Source organism: Salmo trutta, chromosome 10, assembly GCF_901001165.1.
Source record: "Salmo trutta chromosome 10, fSalTru1.1, whole genome shotgun sequence".
NCBI classification, from domain to species: Eukaryota; Metazoa; Chordata; class Actinopteri; order Salmoniformes; family Salmonidae; genus Salmo; species Salmo trutta.
The window spans coordinates 27459800-27477349 of NC_042966.1; the positions used below are offsets into that span (position 1 = coordinate 27459800).

General features: G+C 39.9%; 2 protein-coding genes across 3 annotated transcripts; one reads left to right on the forward strand and one right to left on the reverse strand.

Moving 5' to 3' along the window:
- Positions 1-12213: 12213 nt before the first annotated feature.
- LOC115201503 (cytochrome c oxidase assembly protein COX20, mitochondrial) lies at positions 12214-15861 on the reverse strand. Its single transcript, XM_029765189.1, has 4 exons — positions 15722-15861; positions 15239-15353; positions 13201-13264; positions 12214-12620 (listed from the first exon to the last, which is right to left on the reverse strand). The coding sequence occupies exons 1-4, from the start codon at positions 15752-15754 to the stop codon at positions 12473-12475; spliced, it is 360 nt and encodes a 119-aa protein (XP_029621049.1). The 5' UTR covers positions 15755-15861; the 3' UTR covers positions 12214-12472.
- LOC115201502 (gonadotropin subunit beta-2) lies at positions 15783-17548 on the forward strand. 2 transcript variants are annotated; one of them, XM_029765187.1, is made up of 3 exons: positions 15783-16585; positions 16709-16904; positions 17109-17548. In XM_029765187.1, exons 2-3 carry the CDS (start codon positions 16722-16724, stop codon positions 17352-17354), a joined length of 429 nt encoding a protein of 142 aa, XP_029621047.1. In that variant the 5' UTR covers positions 15783-16585; positions 16709-16721; the 3' UTR covers positions 17355-17548. The 2 variants fall into 2 exon arrangements, with proteins under 2 accessions (XP_029621047.1, XP_029621048.1); XM_029765188.1 differs by having other exon boundaries at positions 16721-16904.
- The last annotated feature ends 2 nt before the right edge of the window (positions 17549-17550 follow it).

The window sequence follows — 17550 nt, forward strand, 5'->3', positions numbered from 1 at the left end:
TCTTGCTGCCAGGAGCTGAAACCATAGAGCAGCTTCTCTTTGTGATTGTAAAATGTACCTTTGTAGCCTGGTGGAACAGTTTGTTTGTGCTCTTGCTAACTCCTCTCTGTATTCCTTCATTGTCATACTAAGCATGTATGGCATGACCGAACAGTTGGCAACAGCACATACAGTACGAGACCAGGGTTTCTCCTAGGCTATGTGTCGTACAGCATATTGTGCAGTTTTCATGATATAGTGTTAAGCAATACATGGAGGTCACTGGTCAGAATTCGTCAGAATAAGCCGATCAAGATGGTACTGTTACTGAGCGTTTCATACTGTTTAACGCCTGTCTGAGGAGCTTTTGATAGTTGCACAACTGTCTATAAAGCTATTTCTTCTGTCATCTGGTCATGTTTAAAAAAGGAAAGAACATATCTTGCTATTCTTATTTATAGTTTTAATATTCATATATCATTATTATAAGACTCTTATTTCTAATGTAATTACTCCCTTCCTGGACTGCACATAGTAAGCTGTATAGCTATAAAAAAATATATATATAATAATCATGATCAAGGAAAATGAAATACCAAATGTAAATATGAGTGGTCTATTTTTGATATTTCTTTAAATATTTTTCATTAACTGAGGAAAAGTGATATTTGATAGTCCAAATATGTATCATGTACAATTAATTGTAAACACATTAAAGTCTATTTTGACATCTAATATTGCTTTTGCGTCTTAATTTATTATTCAACAAATAAATACTTCTGTAAACAGTTCACTGGCTGGCTGCTGCAGACTGACATTTACCGACCGTTGGGACAAACTATCCACAAGTTGCTTAGTAAGCTGGATGTAATATTGGATGAGTGTTGAATTACATGAGGCTTATTTGATTGAAAATAAGTTTCATAATACCAGTCAAAAGTTTGGACACACCTACTCATTCAAGGTTTTTTCTTTATTTTTTACTATTTTCTACATTGTAGAATAATAGTGAAGACATCAAAACTATGAAAGAACACATATAGAATCACGTAGTAACCAAAAAAAGTGTTCAACAAATCAAAATATATTTTAGATTCTTCAAATAGCTTGATGACAGCTTAGCACACTCCTGGCATTTTACTCAACCAGCTTCACCTGGAATGCTTTTCCAACAGTCTTGAAGGAGTTCCCACATATGCTGAGCACTTGGTTGGCTGCTTTTCCTTCATCTGCGGTCCAACTCATCCCATCTCAATTAGGTTGAGGTCGGGTGATTGTGGAGGCCAGGTCATCTGATGCAGCACTCCATCACTCTCCTTCTTGGTCAAATAGCCCTTACACAGCCTGGAGGTGTGTTGGGTCATTGTCCTGTTGAAATACAAATGATAGTGGGACTAAGCGCAAACCAGATGGAATGGCGTATCACTGCAGAATGCTGTGGTAGCCATGCTGGTTAAGTGTGCCATGAATTCTAAATACATTTCAGACACCGTCACCAGCAAAGCACCCGGATCCAAAAATCTGTCCCTGTCTTCCTAAGGTAACAAGCCAAAAACCGTGCACGGGCGGGTCATAGACTCGTTAATTAAAGACCTGTCCAATGAAATTGGGGTTCCATAACAGGCCGGTAAATATCTAAGGTCGACAGAGGCGGTGAGGGAATCCAACCTACATTGCTTTTCCCAGCCTACAAGACGATGGTCAGTAAATCTTTATTCACGGATTTGGGGAATTGATGTCTAGGCTACATTCAGATAAATATTTGAATGATTCTTGTGTGGTTTGGACATTGATCTCTAGATCTGATTGCGCATTCTAACCTGGTGACCTATCTTTAGAATGTTGTGTAGAGAACCCTGATATAGGTAGTATTCTATGCAATTGGAAGAGAGGAATCGGGCGTAGTAGGAGGAAGAGATACACACATAGAGAGTAGTAGCAACACATAGACACATTGGGAAATTTCCACGGGGGTAAGAAGATCATTAATTGCATGTGAGATAGATATATGGATCCGTCAAAAGTCATAACAAACAACAGAAAAATGGGCTGTTAACCAGGGCCTTACCTCTGGGAAATAGCTTATTGTTGTATACATGTGAGACGAGACCTAATAATCTATCAAAAGTCATACAAATTATTATTCTAAGATCCTAGAAGAAATGAATCAGAGTTTTGAAAGCACACACATAGAATAAGATAATTATTTGTGTGTGAGATAGATATATTGATCAGTCGAAAGTCGCAAGAAACTACATAAAAAAGTATAACTTATAGTCGTATACGTGTGAGATTTAAATAATATATCAGGATTCATACAAATAATTATTCTAAAATTCTAGGAAAGATTAACGATATTTATTTATCAACATAGTTTAAAGGATAATAACGGTAGAAAGCACATACATAGAGGGTAATAGAACGCACACATAGATTGTGAGGAGAAGCATAATAAAAACAATAGTAATTGAACGAACATGAATAGTAAATCCTCTCAGACGGAGAGGACTCCCAAGACCCCCACAGAGACATAGAAAGGAGAACAGGATTTAGCAAACTTATAGAGAAAGTGGATAGAGGTGGAGAAAGGGAGAAAGTCGAGAAAAGTGGATAGAGACAGTCAAAAGAAAGGGGGAGAAAGATGCTTTAACTATAACAAAACGAGTCATTTCGCTAGAGATTGTGAGGCACCGTGTAAACACTGCAATGAAGTAGGTCATAATCACCGAAACTGTAAAAAGAGTGAACCGGTTGAGGTAGAGCATCTAACAGTAACTGTCGGGGTAACAGTGTTCAAGAAAAAAAGAAAAGAAAAAATGGATAGGAATAAGGCAAGTACATGTTTCAACTGTCAGAAGTCGGGGCATTATGCAAGGGAGTGTAAGGCTCCCTGTAAACATTGTGACCGAGTAGGACACAACCACTGAAATTGCAGCCCTAAGCAATAGCATTGGTGGTTCAGTGGTAGAATTCTCGCCTGCCATGTGGGAGGCCTGGGTTGGTATCCTAGCCCATGCACCAGGGGACTAAATGTTAATTTAATTATTGTTATGTTTTGACTGGAACGATACGGTTGTTTGTGTTTGTTTAAAAAAGAAACCGAACATTTTGATAGCTTGTTTAGTTTAAATTGAAAGACTAATTCATGAAAAATCATAGCGAGGCGAATTCGACAAAGTACGTTGTTTGTGGTCTAAATGGCCTGCTGAAAGGATATATAGAGAATGGAAGTTGTATTTGAATGACGGAATCAAGGAAAAGGCAGTTACCTAAATCTAATGAATTATAAGGAGCGGATAGGTAATTGCGATAGAATTGTATCCACCGAAAGGTGTGTATTTTTATGCTAAAAGTGTTGAAAGAAGTATTTTATAAATTTGGCGATTTACATGGTATTTTTAAAGTCTTGGACATTTCATAAGAGTGAAGCCGAAAGAGAGGACAAAGTTGTAACATTGGTTTTAATCTTACGATAGAGGTAAGGCAGAAAGTTGTTTGAAAAGAGGTCATATTTTTCCCTACGGGTTAAAAGAGGAGAGTTGGTTGTGAGCGCTGGACTATATGTGGCTGGAAGCGATTCTGGTGGGAATAATGGAATCGCAAAAGTTCGGTGATAAATTATGGTTATTGATTCGTGGTTTGATTGTTTAGTAACACCAGTGAATTGAACAGGAAGTGAATGTAAGCTAACATTATAATCTGTTTCCATTGCATGGAAAAATGTCAAGCCAGTAAAGTGAATTGCAGGTTGAGTTCATTTTAATTTTACAGGGACGGTGCACATTAAACACAGTTGTGTGTATAATGGCAGGGTATTCCTAGCAAACAGAATGGGCCTGTTTGCAGACAAACTGAAGGGGTTTTAAGGTTTTAAGCAAGCTTGGGTCCAATTAATCAAATAGTACGTTAAATAGGGGAGTTTCATAGAGTTGAAGTACAGGATTGTATCCAAGGGCAGTGTATGTTCAATTAAGTACACATAACCATCGAGGAAGTTTAAAACGAATGATTCATGATTTGAGGATGAACAGTGGAGTTATTATTAGGTTTTGTTTGTAATCAACGTTTGGGTTTCTGAAGCGGTGTAGTAAAAGGAATGATGACCAAATGTTTGTGGTTATTTTATGGAAAAAGGAGCGCTTAGTTGTCTCTCGTTGGAAAAATTCCTAGGGACAGAATATCTTAAAGGGGTATACACACATGGTATTTTGGAAGTTTTATTTTCTGAGTTATAATTAAACACGTGAATTATTTTTACAAGGGAAGTTCCGGGAACCTGAGATACAATATGTAGATAAAGTTGGACGATTTTTCTTTAATTTGTCTAAATCTAGGAAGAAACCCTTCTGTGAAGGAGTGGTATGACTTTTGACCTCTATTATGGCTCTCCTGTGGGGTCTGATCAGCCGCATAGGAGGGCCATTTGGATAAGGAAGAAAAAGGGTCACTTGTGATACTAACTTTAAGGAAATTTGTAGAACTGATAATTAGGATGGAGTTTAAAGTTCTTAGACATATCTGTAATTTAAGCACATGAGACGGCAGTGCAAGATATTGAAGACAACAAGGCTGTGAAATTGATATAATAAGAATTATATTGAGTTATTGAACTAGGTTAGAAAATTAGCAATAATAAGTTTAAATAATGGTAGACTTATTTTAAGTATTTAGGATATCATTTAAGTCTGAAGGAGTAAGAACAAATGAGGAAAAGATTTTGATTGTTAAACTTCTGGACATCAGACAGTGGAAAGATTGTCTGCTCCATTGGTTATGAAACAGGGGATGTCAGTAGAGTAGGCATGCATTCCAATCCTGAACTCCAGGTTATGTATAGGATAACCTGTTGAATAATTTTGTTGAATGTGGTTGTCACCCCCACAGAAAGCCGAGGCCATAAAATAGATTACTCCCACCTTTGAAGACTTGGTGGAGGGGGGTGTATTTAGAGAAAGTGATGCATAGTGCAATTCTCCAAGGTTTTGGCCAAGAGAGCAGCCCCAGTTTGGAATTCTGCCATAAGAGGAATGGTAACCACTTCTGGTAAACCTATTACACATGCTCAGTTGATTTTTAACTTATTAGATGATGTACTTTTACCAGAGAAGTTAGCTATTTGTAAGTGTGAGGCTCCTATTAAAGAGACAGATACAATTAGCAATGGCAACAGAAAGGCAGATGAAGAGAAAAAGATAAGCTTTAAACCACAGACACCCTGTAACGTCCGTTGTTGGAATGAGACCAAGGCGCAGCGTGGGTTGGGTTCATCATACTTTAATATAAACGGTTAACCAGAAAAAAACAAAACAAGAAGCAACACAACGAACAAACAGTTTCGCACGCTACTCACAGCAATGCATAAACAACTTCGCACAAAAGACAGGTGGAAAAAGGGCTACCTAAGTATGGCTCCCAATCAGAGACAACGATAGACAGCTGTCCCTGATTGAGAACCATACCAGGCCAAAAACCAAAGAAATACAAAACATAGATAGGGAACATAGAATGCCCACCCCAACTCATGCCCTGACCAAACCAAAATAGAGACATAAAAAGGAACTCTAAGGTCAGGGCATGACACACCCACACAGCAATATTTGAAAGAGCAAGTGAACATAGACAAAACCCTACTAAAAGTTAGTCAGTCTAGAGCACCAGTTAAGGACATTTAAAAATGGCAAAAGTTAGGAGCGGTCTATTAAGATGGGACTTGGTACAGGGATACGTTTCCCATACTATTTAAGTCATTGTTCAGATATGCAGGAATATTGATGCATGGGCAAAGCCATGTATCAAAAGGGGGGATGGTAGAAATAATAAGAAAACACTTCGCAACATACGGAAGTACAAATTACTTAAAAAAAAGAAGTTTTTGTTCCAAATGTGTAATTTATGCACAGAATAATCATCAAGGTAGAGTAAGAGCACCACTGGGAGAATAACCCCCAGGTAGAATATCCATTCCAACTTCTGGAAATGGACCTCATTGATATATTTTATAAACAATCCCGAAGTGAGGGAAAGAAGTAGTGTTTAGCAGTAATAGATAAGAATAGTAAATGGATAGAAGCGTTCCCAACTTACGTGGCGGAAATGATTATGGTAGCTAAAATAATAGGTTAAGATATTATCCCTAGAGTTGGTTTACTAGGATCTATTTCTTTAAGTAATGGATTAGAATTGAGCTAATCAGGAAGAGAGAGCCTATAGAATGCCAGAGTTAGGGAGATTAGAACAAGCAGACATAGAAGTTGAAGATATACTAGCAGAACACACGAGAAGACTGTTTGTTAACCTCTTACATCTAGACGTTAGGCTAGCGGAACACCTGCTCCAATATCCAATGATAGGCGTGGCGCGAATTACAAATTCCTCAAAAATCCCAAAACTACAATTTTTCAAACATATGACTATTTTACACCATTTTAAAGACAAGAGACTCTCCTTTATCTAACCACACTGTCCGATTTCAAAAAGGCTTTACAGCGAAAACAAAACATTAGATTATGTCAGCAGAGTACCCAGCCAGAAATGATCAGACACCCATTTTTCAAGCTAGCATATAATGTCACAAAAAACAAAACCACAGCTAAATGCAGCACTAACCTTTGATGATCTTCATCAGATGACACGCCTAGGACATTATGTTATACAATACATGCATGTTTTGTTCAATCAAGTTCATATTTATATCAAAAAACAGCTTTTTACATTAGCATGTGATGTTCAGAACTAGCATTCCCACCGAACACTTCCGGTGAATTTACTAAATTACTCACGATAAACGTTCACAAAAAACATAAATTATTTTAAGAATTATAGATACAGAACTCCTTTATGCAATCGAGGTGTCCGATTTTAAAATAGCTTTTTGGTGAAAGCACATTTTGCAATATTCTTAGTAGATAGCTCACCATCACAGGGTAGCTATTTTGACACCCACCAAGTTTGGCCCTCACCAAAATCAGATTTACTATAAGAAAAATTGGATTACCTTTGCTGTTCTTCGTCAGAATGCACTCCTGGGACTTCTACCTCAATAACAAATGTTGGTTTGGTTCCAAATAATCCATAGTTATATCCAAATAGCGGTGTTTTGTTGTGCGTTCAAGACACTATCCGAAGGGTGACGAAGGGTTACGCGCCCGACGCGTTTCGTGACAAAAAAATTCTAAATATTCCATTACCGTACTTCGAAGCATGTCAACCGCTGTTTAAAATCAATTTTTATGTGATTTTTCTCGTAAAAAAGCTATAATATTTCGACCGGGAGTCGTTGTTTTCGTTCAAAGACGAAAGAATAAAAACATGGTGTCGCCTCGTGCACGCGCCTCAGTCTCATTGTTCTCAGATCGACCACTATCCAAATGCGCTACTGTTTTTTAGCCTGGGCCTGCAAAGGCATCATTCAGCGTTTTGCCGCCTTCTGAGAGCCTATGGGAGCCGTAGGAAGTGTCACGTTACAGCAGAGATCCTCAGTTTTCAATAAAGAGAGTGTAGAAGGCCAAGAAATGGTCAGAGAGCGCACTTCCTGTAAGGAATCTTCTCAGGTTTTGGCCTGCCAAATGAGTTCTGTTATACTCACAGACACCATTCAAACAGTTTTAGAAACTTTGGAGTGTTTTCTATCCAAAGCTAATAATTATATGCATATTCTAGTTTCTGGGCAGGAGTAATAATCAGATTAAAATCGGGTACGTTTTTTTTCCGGCCGTGGAAATACTGCTGCCTATCCATAACAGGTTAACCATACTCGTATGTCCAAGATTTTGTGTCCAGCAGGTGAATTACAGGAGAATGTGATCCACGCAATACAGCCTGGAGACTGGGTGTGGATCCAATCATTGAAACGAAGAGACTGGAAACAGCCCCGTTGGGAAGGACCCTACTAGGTTCTGTAAACCACAGCCTTTGCCGTTAGAAAAGCTGAGAGAGTCACTTGGGTCCACGTTACCCACTGCAAGAAGGTAGGAACACATACAACCACTACTGATCACACACAGAGTTAGGAGAAGAACCGATTACCAATAGGGTTCGGGGGTTACCTCCTTAACAAAGATTCCCTAACCCGACCTGTCATCACTGTGTGTGCTCCTAGAGTATGAGTATGGGGTAGTTCCTTGCAGATAAGCTACAGGCAGGAGAGAGTTGGCGGTTTTTGGGAATATGGGGGACCCTAAGCTGCATCATAGTACTAATAATATTTTTGATACATCCAGATCCACCATCAGTAGGCATAAATCGTACTGAATCTCTACCAGGGTTGAGAAGCAAAAGATAAACTACTCAGAATAAGGACAGGCAAGGAAGAATAACATATAAAATAGGGATTAGAGAAGAACAAAACGCGAGATTTAGGATGAGGGTACTAAATATGACTAACGGAAAGGGACACTTATAATGAGATAAATGATGACAACACTCCCTTATATCTGTGTCAACCAACTAGGTCTATGTGTTCCTGGTCCCAGGTGTTTAAACACACATGGGGCAGGGAATATGAGACTAATATCTGGAAATGGAGTGCACGGTGGGGTGTTGAACGGAATAAGGATATTCCCTCATGTATGTTGGGGATAGTAGTAACTATACAAAATGTAACTAGTAATGACATGCAATTGAAGTATATGGCATGCGGTGATGAGTATGGCAAGGATACCTGCATATGGGGATGTCATTCGAAAACATAATGTTAAATTTCACTGCTATGCGGACGACACACAGCTGTACATTTCAATGAAACATGGTGAAGCCCCAAAATTGCTCTCGCTAGAAGCCTGTGTTTCAGACATAAGGAAGTGGATGGCTGCAAATTTTCTACTTTTAAACTCGGACAAAACAGAGATGCTTGTCCTAGGTCCCAAGAAACAAAGAGATCTTCTGTTGAATCTGACAATTAATCTGGATGGTTGTACAGTCGTCTCAAATAAAACTGTGAAGGACCTCGGCGTTACTCTGGACCCTGATCTCTCTTTTGAAGAACATATCAAGACTGCTTCAAGGACAGCTTTTTTCCATCTACGTAACATTGCAAAAATCAGAAACTTTCTGTCCAAAAATGACGCAGAAAAATTAATCCATGCTTTTGTTACTTCTAGGCTCGACTACTGCAATGCTCTACTTTCCGGCTACCCGGATAAAGCACTAAACAAACTTCAGTTAGTGCTAAATACGGCTGCTAGAATCCTGACTAGAACCAAAAAATTTGATCATATTACTCCAGTGCTAGCTTCCCTACACTGGCTTCCTGTTAAGGCAAGGGCTGATTTCAAGGTTTTACTGCTAACCTACAAAGCATTACATGGGCTTGCTCCTACCTATCTTTCCGATTTGGTCCTGCCGTACATACCTACACGTACGCTACGGTCACAAGACGCAGGCCTCCTAATTGTCCCTAGAATTTCTAAGCAAACGGCTGGAGGTAGGGCTTTCTCCTATAGAGCTCCATTTTTATGGAATGGTCTGCCTACCCATGTGAGAGACGCAGACTCAGTCTCAACCTTTAAGTCTTTACTGAAGACTTATCTCTTCAGTAGGTCCTATGATTAAGTATAGTCTGGCCCAGGAGTGTGAAGGTGAACGGAAAGGCTGGAGCAACGAACCGCCCTTGCTGTCTCTGCCTTGTCGGTTCCCCTCTTCCCACTGGGATTCTCTGCCTCTAACCCTTTTACAGGGGCTGAGTCACTGACTTACTGGTGTTCTTCCATGCCGTCCATGGGAGGGGTGCGTCACTTGAGTAGGTTGAGCCACTGACGTGGTCTTCCTGTCTGGGTTGGCGCCCCCCCCTTGGGTTGTGCCGTGGCGGACATCTTTGTGGGCTATACTCGGCCTTGTCTTCGGACGGTAAGTTGGTGGTTGTAGATATCCCTCTAGTGGTGTGGGGGGCTGTGCTTTGGCAAAGTGGGTGGGGTTATATCCTGCCTGTTTGGCCCTGTCCGGGGGTATCATCGGATGGGGCCACAGTGTCTTCTGATCCCTCCTGTCTCAGCCTCCAGTATTTATGCTGCAGTAGTTTATGTGTCGGGGGGCTAGGGTCAGTCTGTTACATCTGGAGTATTCTCTTGTCTTATCCGGTGTCCTGTGTGAATGTAAATATGCTCTCTCTAATTCTCTCTTTCTTTCTTTCTTTCTTTCTCTCGGAGGACCTGAGCCCTAGGACTACCTGGCATGATGACTCCTTGCTGTCCCCAGTCCACCTGGCCATGCTGCTGCTCCAGTTTCAACTGTTCTGCCTGCGGCTACGGAACCCTGACCTGTTCACCGGACGTGCTTGTTGCACCCTCGACAATTACTATGATTATTATTATTTGACCATGCTGGTCATTTACGAACATTTTAACATCTTGACTATGTTCTGTTATAATATCCACCCGGCACAGCCAGAAGAGGACTGGCCACCCCTCATAGCCTGGTTCCTCTCTAGGTTTCTTCCTAGGTTTTTGGCCTTTCTCAGGAGTTTTTCCTAGGGAGTTTTTCCCAGCCACCGTGCTTCTTTCACATGCATTGCTTGCTGTTTGGGGTTTTAGGCTGGGTTTCTGTACAGCACTTTGAGATTTCAGCTGATGTACGAAGGGCTATATAAATAAATTTGATTTGATTTGATTTGATATCATTTCAGTTGACAGACACTACAATGAAATACCCCGTAGTAAATCTGTTAGTAGGAATTGATCATTCAGGTGGAAAAACATTTGGTTCCACTAGTCTACCTGATATGAAGGATTTCCTTCAAGAAAGGAACCAAGGGGAGATAGAAGGAATATCAGATGAAAATCTCTGGTTAAAACCTTTTAGGGACAGACATATGGTAGAGCGTGGCGTGAAATACAAATACCTCAAAAATGCTATAACTTCAATTTCTCAAACATATGACTATTTTACACCATTTTAAAGACAAGACTCTCGTTAATCTAACCCCATTGTCCGATTTCAAAAAGGCTTTACAGCGAAAGCAAAACATTAGATTATGTCAGGAGAGCACCCTGCCAAAAAAAATTATCACACAGCCATTTTCAAAGCAAGCATATATGTCACAAAAACCAAAGCCACATCTAAATGCAGCACTAACCTTTGATGATCTTCATCAGATGACACTCCTAGGACATTATGTTATACAATACATGCATGTTTTGTTCAATCAAGTTCATATTTATATCAAAAACCAGCATTTTACATTAGCATGTGATGTTCAGAATTAGCATACCCACCGTAAACTTCCGGTGAATTTACTAAATTACTGATCATAAACATTCACAAAAAAAAAATATTTTAAGAATTAAAGATACAGAACTCCTTTATGCAATCGCAGTCAGAATTTAAAATAGCTTTTCGGCGAAAGCACATTTTGCAATATTCTGAGTAGATAGCTCGGCCATCACGGCTAGCTAATTTGACACCCACCAGGTCACTAAACTCAGAATTACTATAAGAAAAATTGGATTACCTTGTTCTTCGTCAGAATGCACTCCCAGTACTTCTAATTCAACAACAAATGTTGTTTTGGTTCCAAATAATCCATAGTTATATCCAAATACCGCCGTTTTGTTCGTGCGTTCAGGTCACTATCCGAAGGGTAACGCGCGAGCGCATTTCGTGACAAAAAATGTCAAAATATTCCATTACCGTACTTCGAAGCATGTCAAACGCTGTTTAAAATAAATTTTTATGCAACTTTTCTCGTAAAATAGCGATAATATTCCAAACGGGCAACGTTGTAATCATTCAGAGAGAGAAAGAAAAACATGGAGAAGTCTCGTGAATGCGCATCTCAGTCTCACTGTCCCCAGGCTGACCACTCACAAACTCTGCTCCTATACTTTGCCCAGAGACAGCAGACACCACATTCCACTTTCTGGCGGCTTTAGAGAGCCAATGGAAGCCATAGAAAATGTCACGTTACAGCACAGATGCTGTATTTTTGATAGAGATGCAACAGAAGGACAACAAATTGTCAGACAGGGCACTTCCTGTATGGAATCTTCTCAGGTTTTGGCCTGCCATATGAGTTCTGTTATACTCACAGACACCATTCAAACAGTTTTAGAAACTTTAGAGTGTTTTCTATCCAAATATACTAATTATATGCATATTCTAGTTTCTGGGCAGGAGTGGTAACCAGATTAAATCGGGTACGTTCTTTATCGGGCCGTGAAAATACTGCCCCCTATACCACAACAGGTTAAGAAGACATTCTAATTTACATAGACGGCCTACCAAAAGGCATAACACAGTACAGAAAGTCAATCAATATTTATTCAGCGCACAACCAATCATCTCTTAAATAATTATGAATAGATCCACCATTGAGCACAAAAACAACACTTGTTACAGAATATTTTACATAGAAATAACATCTGTCAGACAAACCATGCCTGACAACATGATCCAATAAGACAGAAAAATAGAAGAACATTTAAAGGCTGTGGACATTGTGAACTGCAGTCAAGGGTGTGTGAAAGAATCAATGATTTGACGACAGGATCACGTAATCATTTCAAGGACATGAAGGGCAAGGCTCCTGCTCTTTTGGTTTACTGACGGTGTCCAAACTCGTGCCTTCATACATGACCTTGTTCTTGATGCCATCCTGGATCAACCTTTGCTGCATACGGAGCTGGGCATTGGTAATTCTACAGTAGAACCTGAGAGCACCAGCAGAAATAGACCATCAGTTAATACATAGGGACCTGCATAGGGGTATAGGCTGTATAGGGGTATATGCTTCATAGGGGTGTAAGCTGTATTGGCTGCATAGGGGTATAGCCCATATTGGCTGCATAGGGGTATAGGCTGCCATGGGGTATAGGCTGCAAAGGCTGCATAGGGGTTGTTGTACTACACAAATAGATGAGAACATCTCATGAATATGCTGAATAAATATTCTAACATGAGACAATAACAAACTTGCCACCCCGCCTGTGTTTTGGTAAAAAGCAGAAGTATGGGCCTGGAGAAAAGTAATCACTCTCAAATTCACAGACAGAGCTATGGATGCAAGGACCGCAAAAGTATAGTTTTAACCATGTTTTGAGGCTATACAGTGTGTTTACATTGTTTTAGTCCAATGTTTGTAAACAATCTTATATTTCAAGAATCAGTGGGTCTATATCATTAATTTGTAAGAATGGAAAAAGCAAATAAGGATTCTCGCTTTTAATGGACATCAACTAGCCAACAAGTAGGCTAAGCTTATAAATCCTCAACACTGACTTCAAAACCTACCATGATCCCAGTGTGGTAAGCATGAATCCTGCAAAACCTATGTCAAAGGACCGCTTCACTCGACCTGTGAATGACAAATTAAAAGGCATGTGTAAGAAACTGAGAAATACTGTGAGAAGCCATAGAGGAAGAGGTGAAGGAGAGGATTTACTCTGCCCAAAATCTGTCCTTGTGAGATAAGCCCTTTTTTGTTTGGAGGTCTATGAGAGAGTGTTGAATTACATGAGGCTTATTTGATTGAAAATAAGTTTCATAATACCAGTCAAAAGTTTGGACACACCTACTCATTCAAGGTTTTTTCTTTATTTTTACTATTTTATACATTGTAGAATAATAGTGAAGACATCAAAACTATGAAAGAACACATATAGAATCACGTAGTAACCAAAAAAAGTGTTCTACAAATCAAAATATATTTTAGATTCTTCAAATAGCTTGATGACAGCTTAGCACACTCCTGGCATTTTACTCAACCAGCTTCACCTGGAATGCTTTTCCAACAGTCTTGAAGGAGTTCCCACATATGCTGAGCACTTGGTTGGCTGCTTTTCCTTCATCTGCGGTCCAACTCATCCCATCTCAATTAGGTTGAGGTCAGGTGATTGTGGAGGCCAGGTCATCTGATGCAGCACTCCATCACTCTCCTTGGTCAAATAGCCCTTACACAGCCTGGAGGTGTGTTGGGTCAATGTCCTGTTGAAATACAAATGATAGTGGGACTAAGCGCAAACCAGATGGAATGGCGTATCGCTGCAGAATGCTGTGGTAGCCATGCTGGTTAAGTGTGCCTTGAATTCTAAATACATTTCAGACACTGTCACCAGCAAAGCAACCCCACACCATCACGCCTCCTCTTCCATGCTTCATCGTGGGAACTACACATGCAGAGATCATCCGTTCACATACTCTGCATCTCACAAAGACACGGGGGGTTGGAACCAAAAATCTCAAATTTGGACTCCTCAGACCAAAGGACAGATTTCCACCGGTCTAATGTCCATTGCTCGTGTTTCTTTGGCGCAAGGAAGTCTTCTTCTTGTTGGTGTCCTTTAGTAGTGGTTTCTTTGCAGCAATTTGACCATGAAGGCCTGAGTCACACAGTCTCCTCTGAACAGTTGATGTTGAGATCTGTCTGTTACTTGAACTCGAAAGCATTTATTTGGGCTGCAATCTGAGGTGCAGTTAACTCTAATGAACTTATCCTCTGCAGCAGAAGTAACTCTGGGTCTTCCGTTCCTGTGGCGGTCCTCATGGGAGCCAGTTTCATCATTGCGCTTGATGGTTTTTGACTGACGTTCATGTCTTAAAGTAATGATGGACTGTCGTTTCTCTTTGCTTATTTGAGTTGTTCTTTCCATAATATGGACTTGGTCTTTTACCAAATAGGGCTATCTTCTGTATACCAACCCTACTTTGTCACAACACAACTGATTGGCTCAAACACATTAAAAAGGAAAGAAATTCCACCAATTAACTTCTGACACAGCTGTTAATTGAAATGCATTCCAGGTGACTACCTCATGAAGCTGGTTGATAGAATGCCAAGAGTGTGCAAAGCTGTCATCAAGGCAAAGGGTGGCTACTTTGAAGAAACGAAAACATTAAATACTTTTTTAACACTTTTTTGGTTACTACATGATTCCATATTTGTTCTTTCATAGTTGATGTCTTTACAATTATTCTAAAATGTAAAAAAAATAATAATAATAATTTAAAAATAAAACTTGAATGAGTAGGTGTGTCCAAACTTTTGACTGGTACTGTATGTGGATGCACGAGGCAACTTCCATTGTTAGAGCAGTCACTCGGCTATCTTGTCAATATAATATATCATCTATGGAGAAACCTATGACAGAAGTAATATGATATTCTTACTATGCTCATATTAATGGACAGTAGATTAGATTTCACCCAAACAAATCGCTCAAGACAGAGTTACATGTATCTGGCACAAGATTAGGTTATGGGTTCTGAGATTACACTCAAACAAACAAATCATTGATGTATGCCAGTGAATCTGCAGGGAAAACAAATTTACTTGTGGCCAAAAAGTGCAAAAGGCCAGCAGCCAGGGATCCCCCAGATCCATGTAGAAGAGCCTCTCTGGCACAAGGTGTGTTTTGAACGTCCAGAATACCCAGCACCTTGAAACCCTAAATGGCATACGGTATATGAAACACATTATGGGAGATTAAACTACACAGAGAATAAGCAGAGAATTACTGAGATACAATTAATCACGGTTTACAACTTGTATCAAGCATCACATGATATTACATTCATACTGTTAGCTAGAAGACACGAAAGAGGGGTAGCTAGCTAGTTAAAAATGTCATGAATTAACACATAATCAGCTATAGCACACTACCGTTAGCTAGCTACCTACTTAAGCAAACTAGACATCTACTGTAGCGACATCACCACCAATAATATTCTTGACCTTCAACAACTGAGTTGCTGCTAGCCAACTTAGCATTGTCACAGATAATGTTTTCTGAATGACATTGTCTAGGACACTTACCTTCTTTTTGTCACTCTCCTCTTCACCGGCCATTATGGCATTAGATTGACCATGTTATGAGGAATTTACCTTCAGCATCGCCTGTATTTACTTTCATAATCACACTGGACACTGAGCATGCGCACTAGTAGGTTCGTTAGAAATTAACCCACGAGTTCATAAAAGGAAACAGTGGTCAAAAGCTTTTGTGTTCCGGGAAGATTTTCTCCAAGTATTGCTGACACAGAATTATTTATAGAAAAATAAGCTATGCTTTCAAAAATGTATTTGATATATTGACTGTTTTTTATATGTCATAATTCTTTCAAACGGATATAGCATTTTTTACCAAAACCTTGAGCAATATCCAACAGTGGGCAATTCACAGAATAACTAAAATGGCTATCCCAGTTGTCCCAATGAACAAGTGTGTGATTAATACTGTTAATCCTGTCAATGATATTCTATCTCAACAAAATGTACTTGCTTGGACCTTGATAACATGTGCAGCATTAACATCAAAACATGTCCTTCCTGTGTACAGCAGGGATCTAAATCTATGACAATTATGTCAATCTGACCCTATAAAGCCATCAACCCTTGAGGGATTAGGGTGTCTAATGAATTAATATTTTGATGCAATGTCATCGTCCACATGCAGAAGTCTAAACTGTGCAAAGTAGAGGGCAGGAGGAAGTCATTGTGTCAAAGTAATCCATTCTGTTACCAACATGGGATTTTATTCAAGGTTGTTGTGAAGGGGGAGAAATCATGAGCTGAGCATCCAACCCTGGATACTAACCTCCTCCACTGTATAAATGCCCAAACACACTGCCCATCAGGACACAACTTTCTGCTGCCTGCTGAACCCTTTTAGACCTTCAGGTAAACCTATATTGATCAGACTTCTCTTACTGTTATATATAGTTATTACAACAATTTGCGAATAATAAGCAATTTAAACTGTACCATTTCTAAATTCAGAGAAAATCATTTGTTTTCACTTAGGCTCTCTTTCAGGATGTTAGGTCTTCATGTAGGCACCTTGATCTCCCTGTTCCTGTGCATTCTCCTGGAACCTGTTGAGGGGTCTCTCATGCAGCCCTGTCAGCCCATCAACCAGACTGTGTCTCTCGAGAAGGAAGGCTGCCCAACGTGCTTAGTCATTCAAACCCCTATCTGCAGTGGCCACTGCGTCACCAAGGTACAATGTATTTAGTGGTTTAGTATCATCTGAATGTACTATGCAGTGGTTAGTATTATCTTATTTAGCTAGGCCATAACTTCCTTAATTTGTCACTGTGTTCTTCATAATTGCGTATCAAATACTAGAAACAACCCTAATGCGTAAAAACAAAAGAAAACATTGACCTACATTTACCTTTTCTCCTGTGTATTTATTTACCAGGAGCCGGTTTTCAAGAGCCCATTTTCCACCGTGTACCAGCATGTGTGCACCTACCGGGACGTCCACTATGAAACGATCCGCCTACCTGACTGTCCCCCTTGGGTGGACCCTCATGTCACCTACCCTGTGGCTCTGAGCTGTGACTGCAGCCTCTGTAACATGGACACTTCTGACTGTACCATCGAGAGCCTGCTGCCAGACTTCTGCATTACCCAAAGAGCACTAATGGATGGTAACATGTGGTGACATGTCAGCCAACATGCCTGCCTATGTAATGACATGTTATATTACACCCGCCCATGTAATGACATGTAGGCCCAATGTATGGGGAACTCAAACTGAACTCAAATTTCATAGGTACTACAGACATGGGCTTGTAGGTTGTATGTGAATGTACTTGTACTCATATTGGGATCTGAATAAACTGGCTCCAACTCTGACC

Bases quoted from the DNA above. Each gene is read 5' to 3' on its own strand.
- LOC115201503 (XM_029765189.1), bottom strand. From the start codon at position 15,754: ATGGCCGGTGAAGAGGAGAGTGACAAAAAGAAG. The intron at 13,265-15,238 runs GTAAATTTGTTT...TGTCATTCACAG, and splicing joins TTTGCACTTTTTGGCCACAA to GTCGAGTGAAGCGGTCCTTT. The intron at 12,621-13,200 runs GTAGGTTTTGAA...TGGTGCTCTCAG, and splicing joins CTTACCACACTGGGATCATG to GTTCTACTGTAGAATTACCA.
- LOC115201502 (XM_029765187.1), top strand. From the start codon at position 16,722: ATGTTAGGTCTTCATGTAGGCACCTTGATCTCCCTGTTCCTGTGCATT. The intron at 16,905-17,108 runs GTACAATGTATT...TTTATTTACCAG, and splicing joins GTGGCCACTGCGTCACCAAG to GAGCCGGTTTTCAAGAGCCC.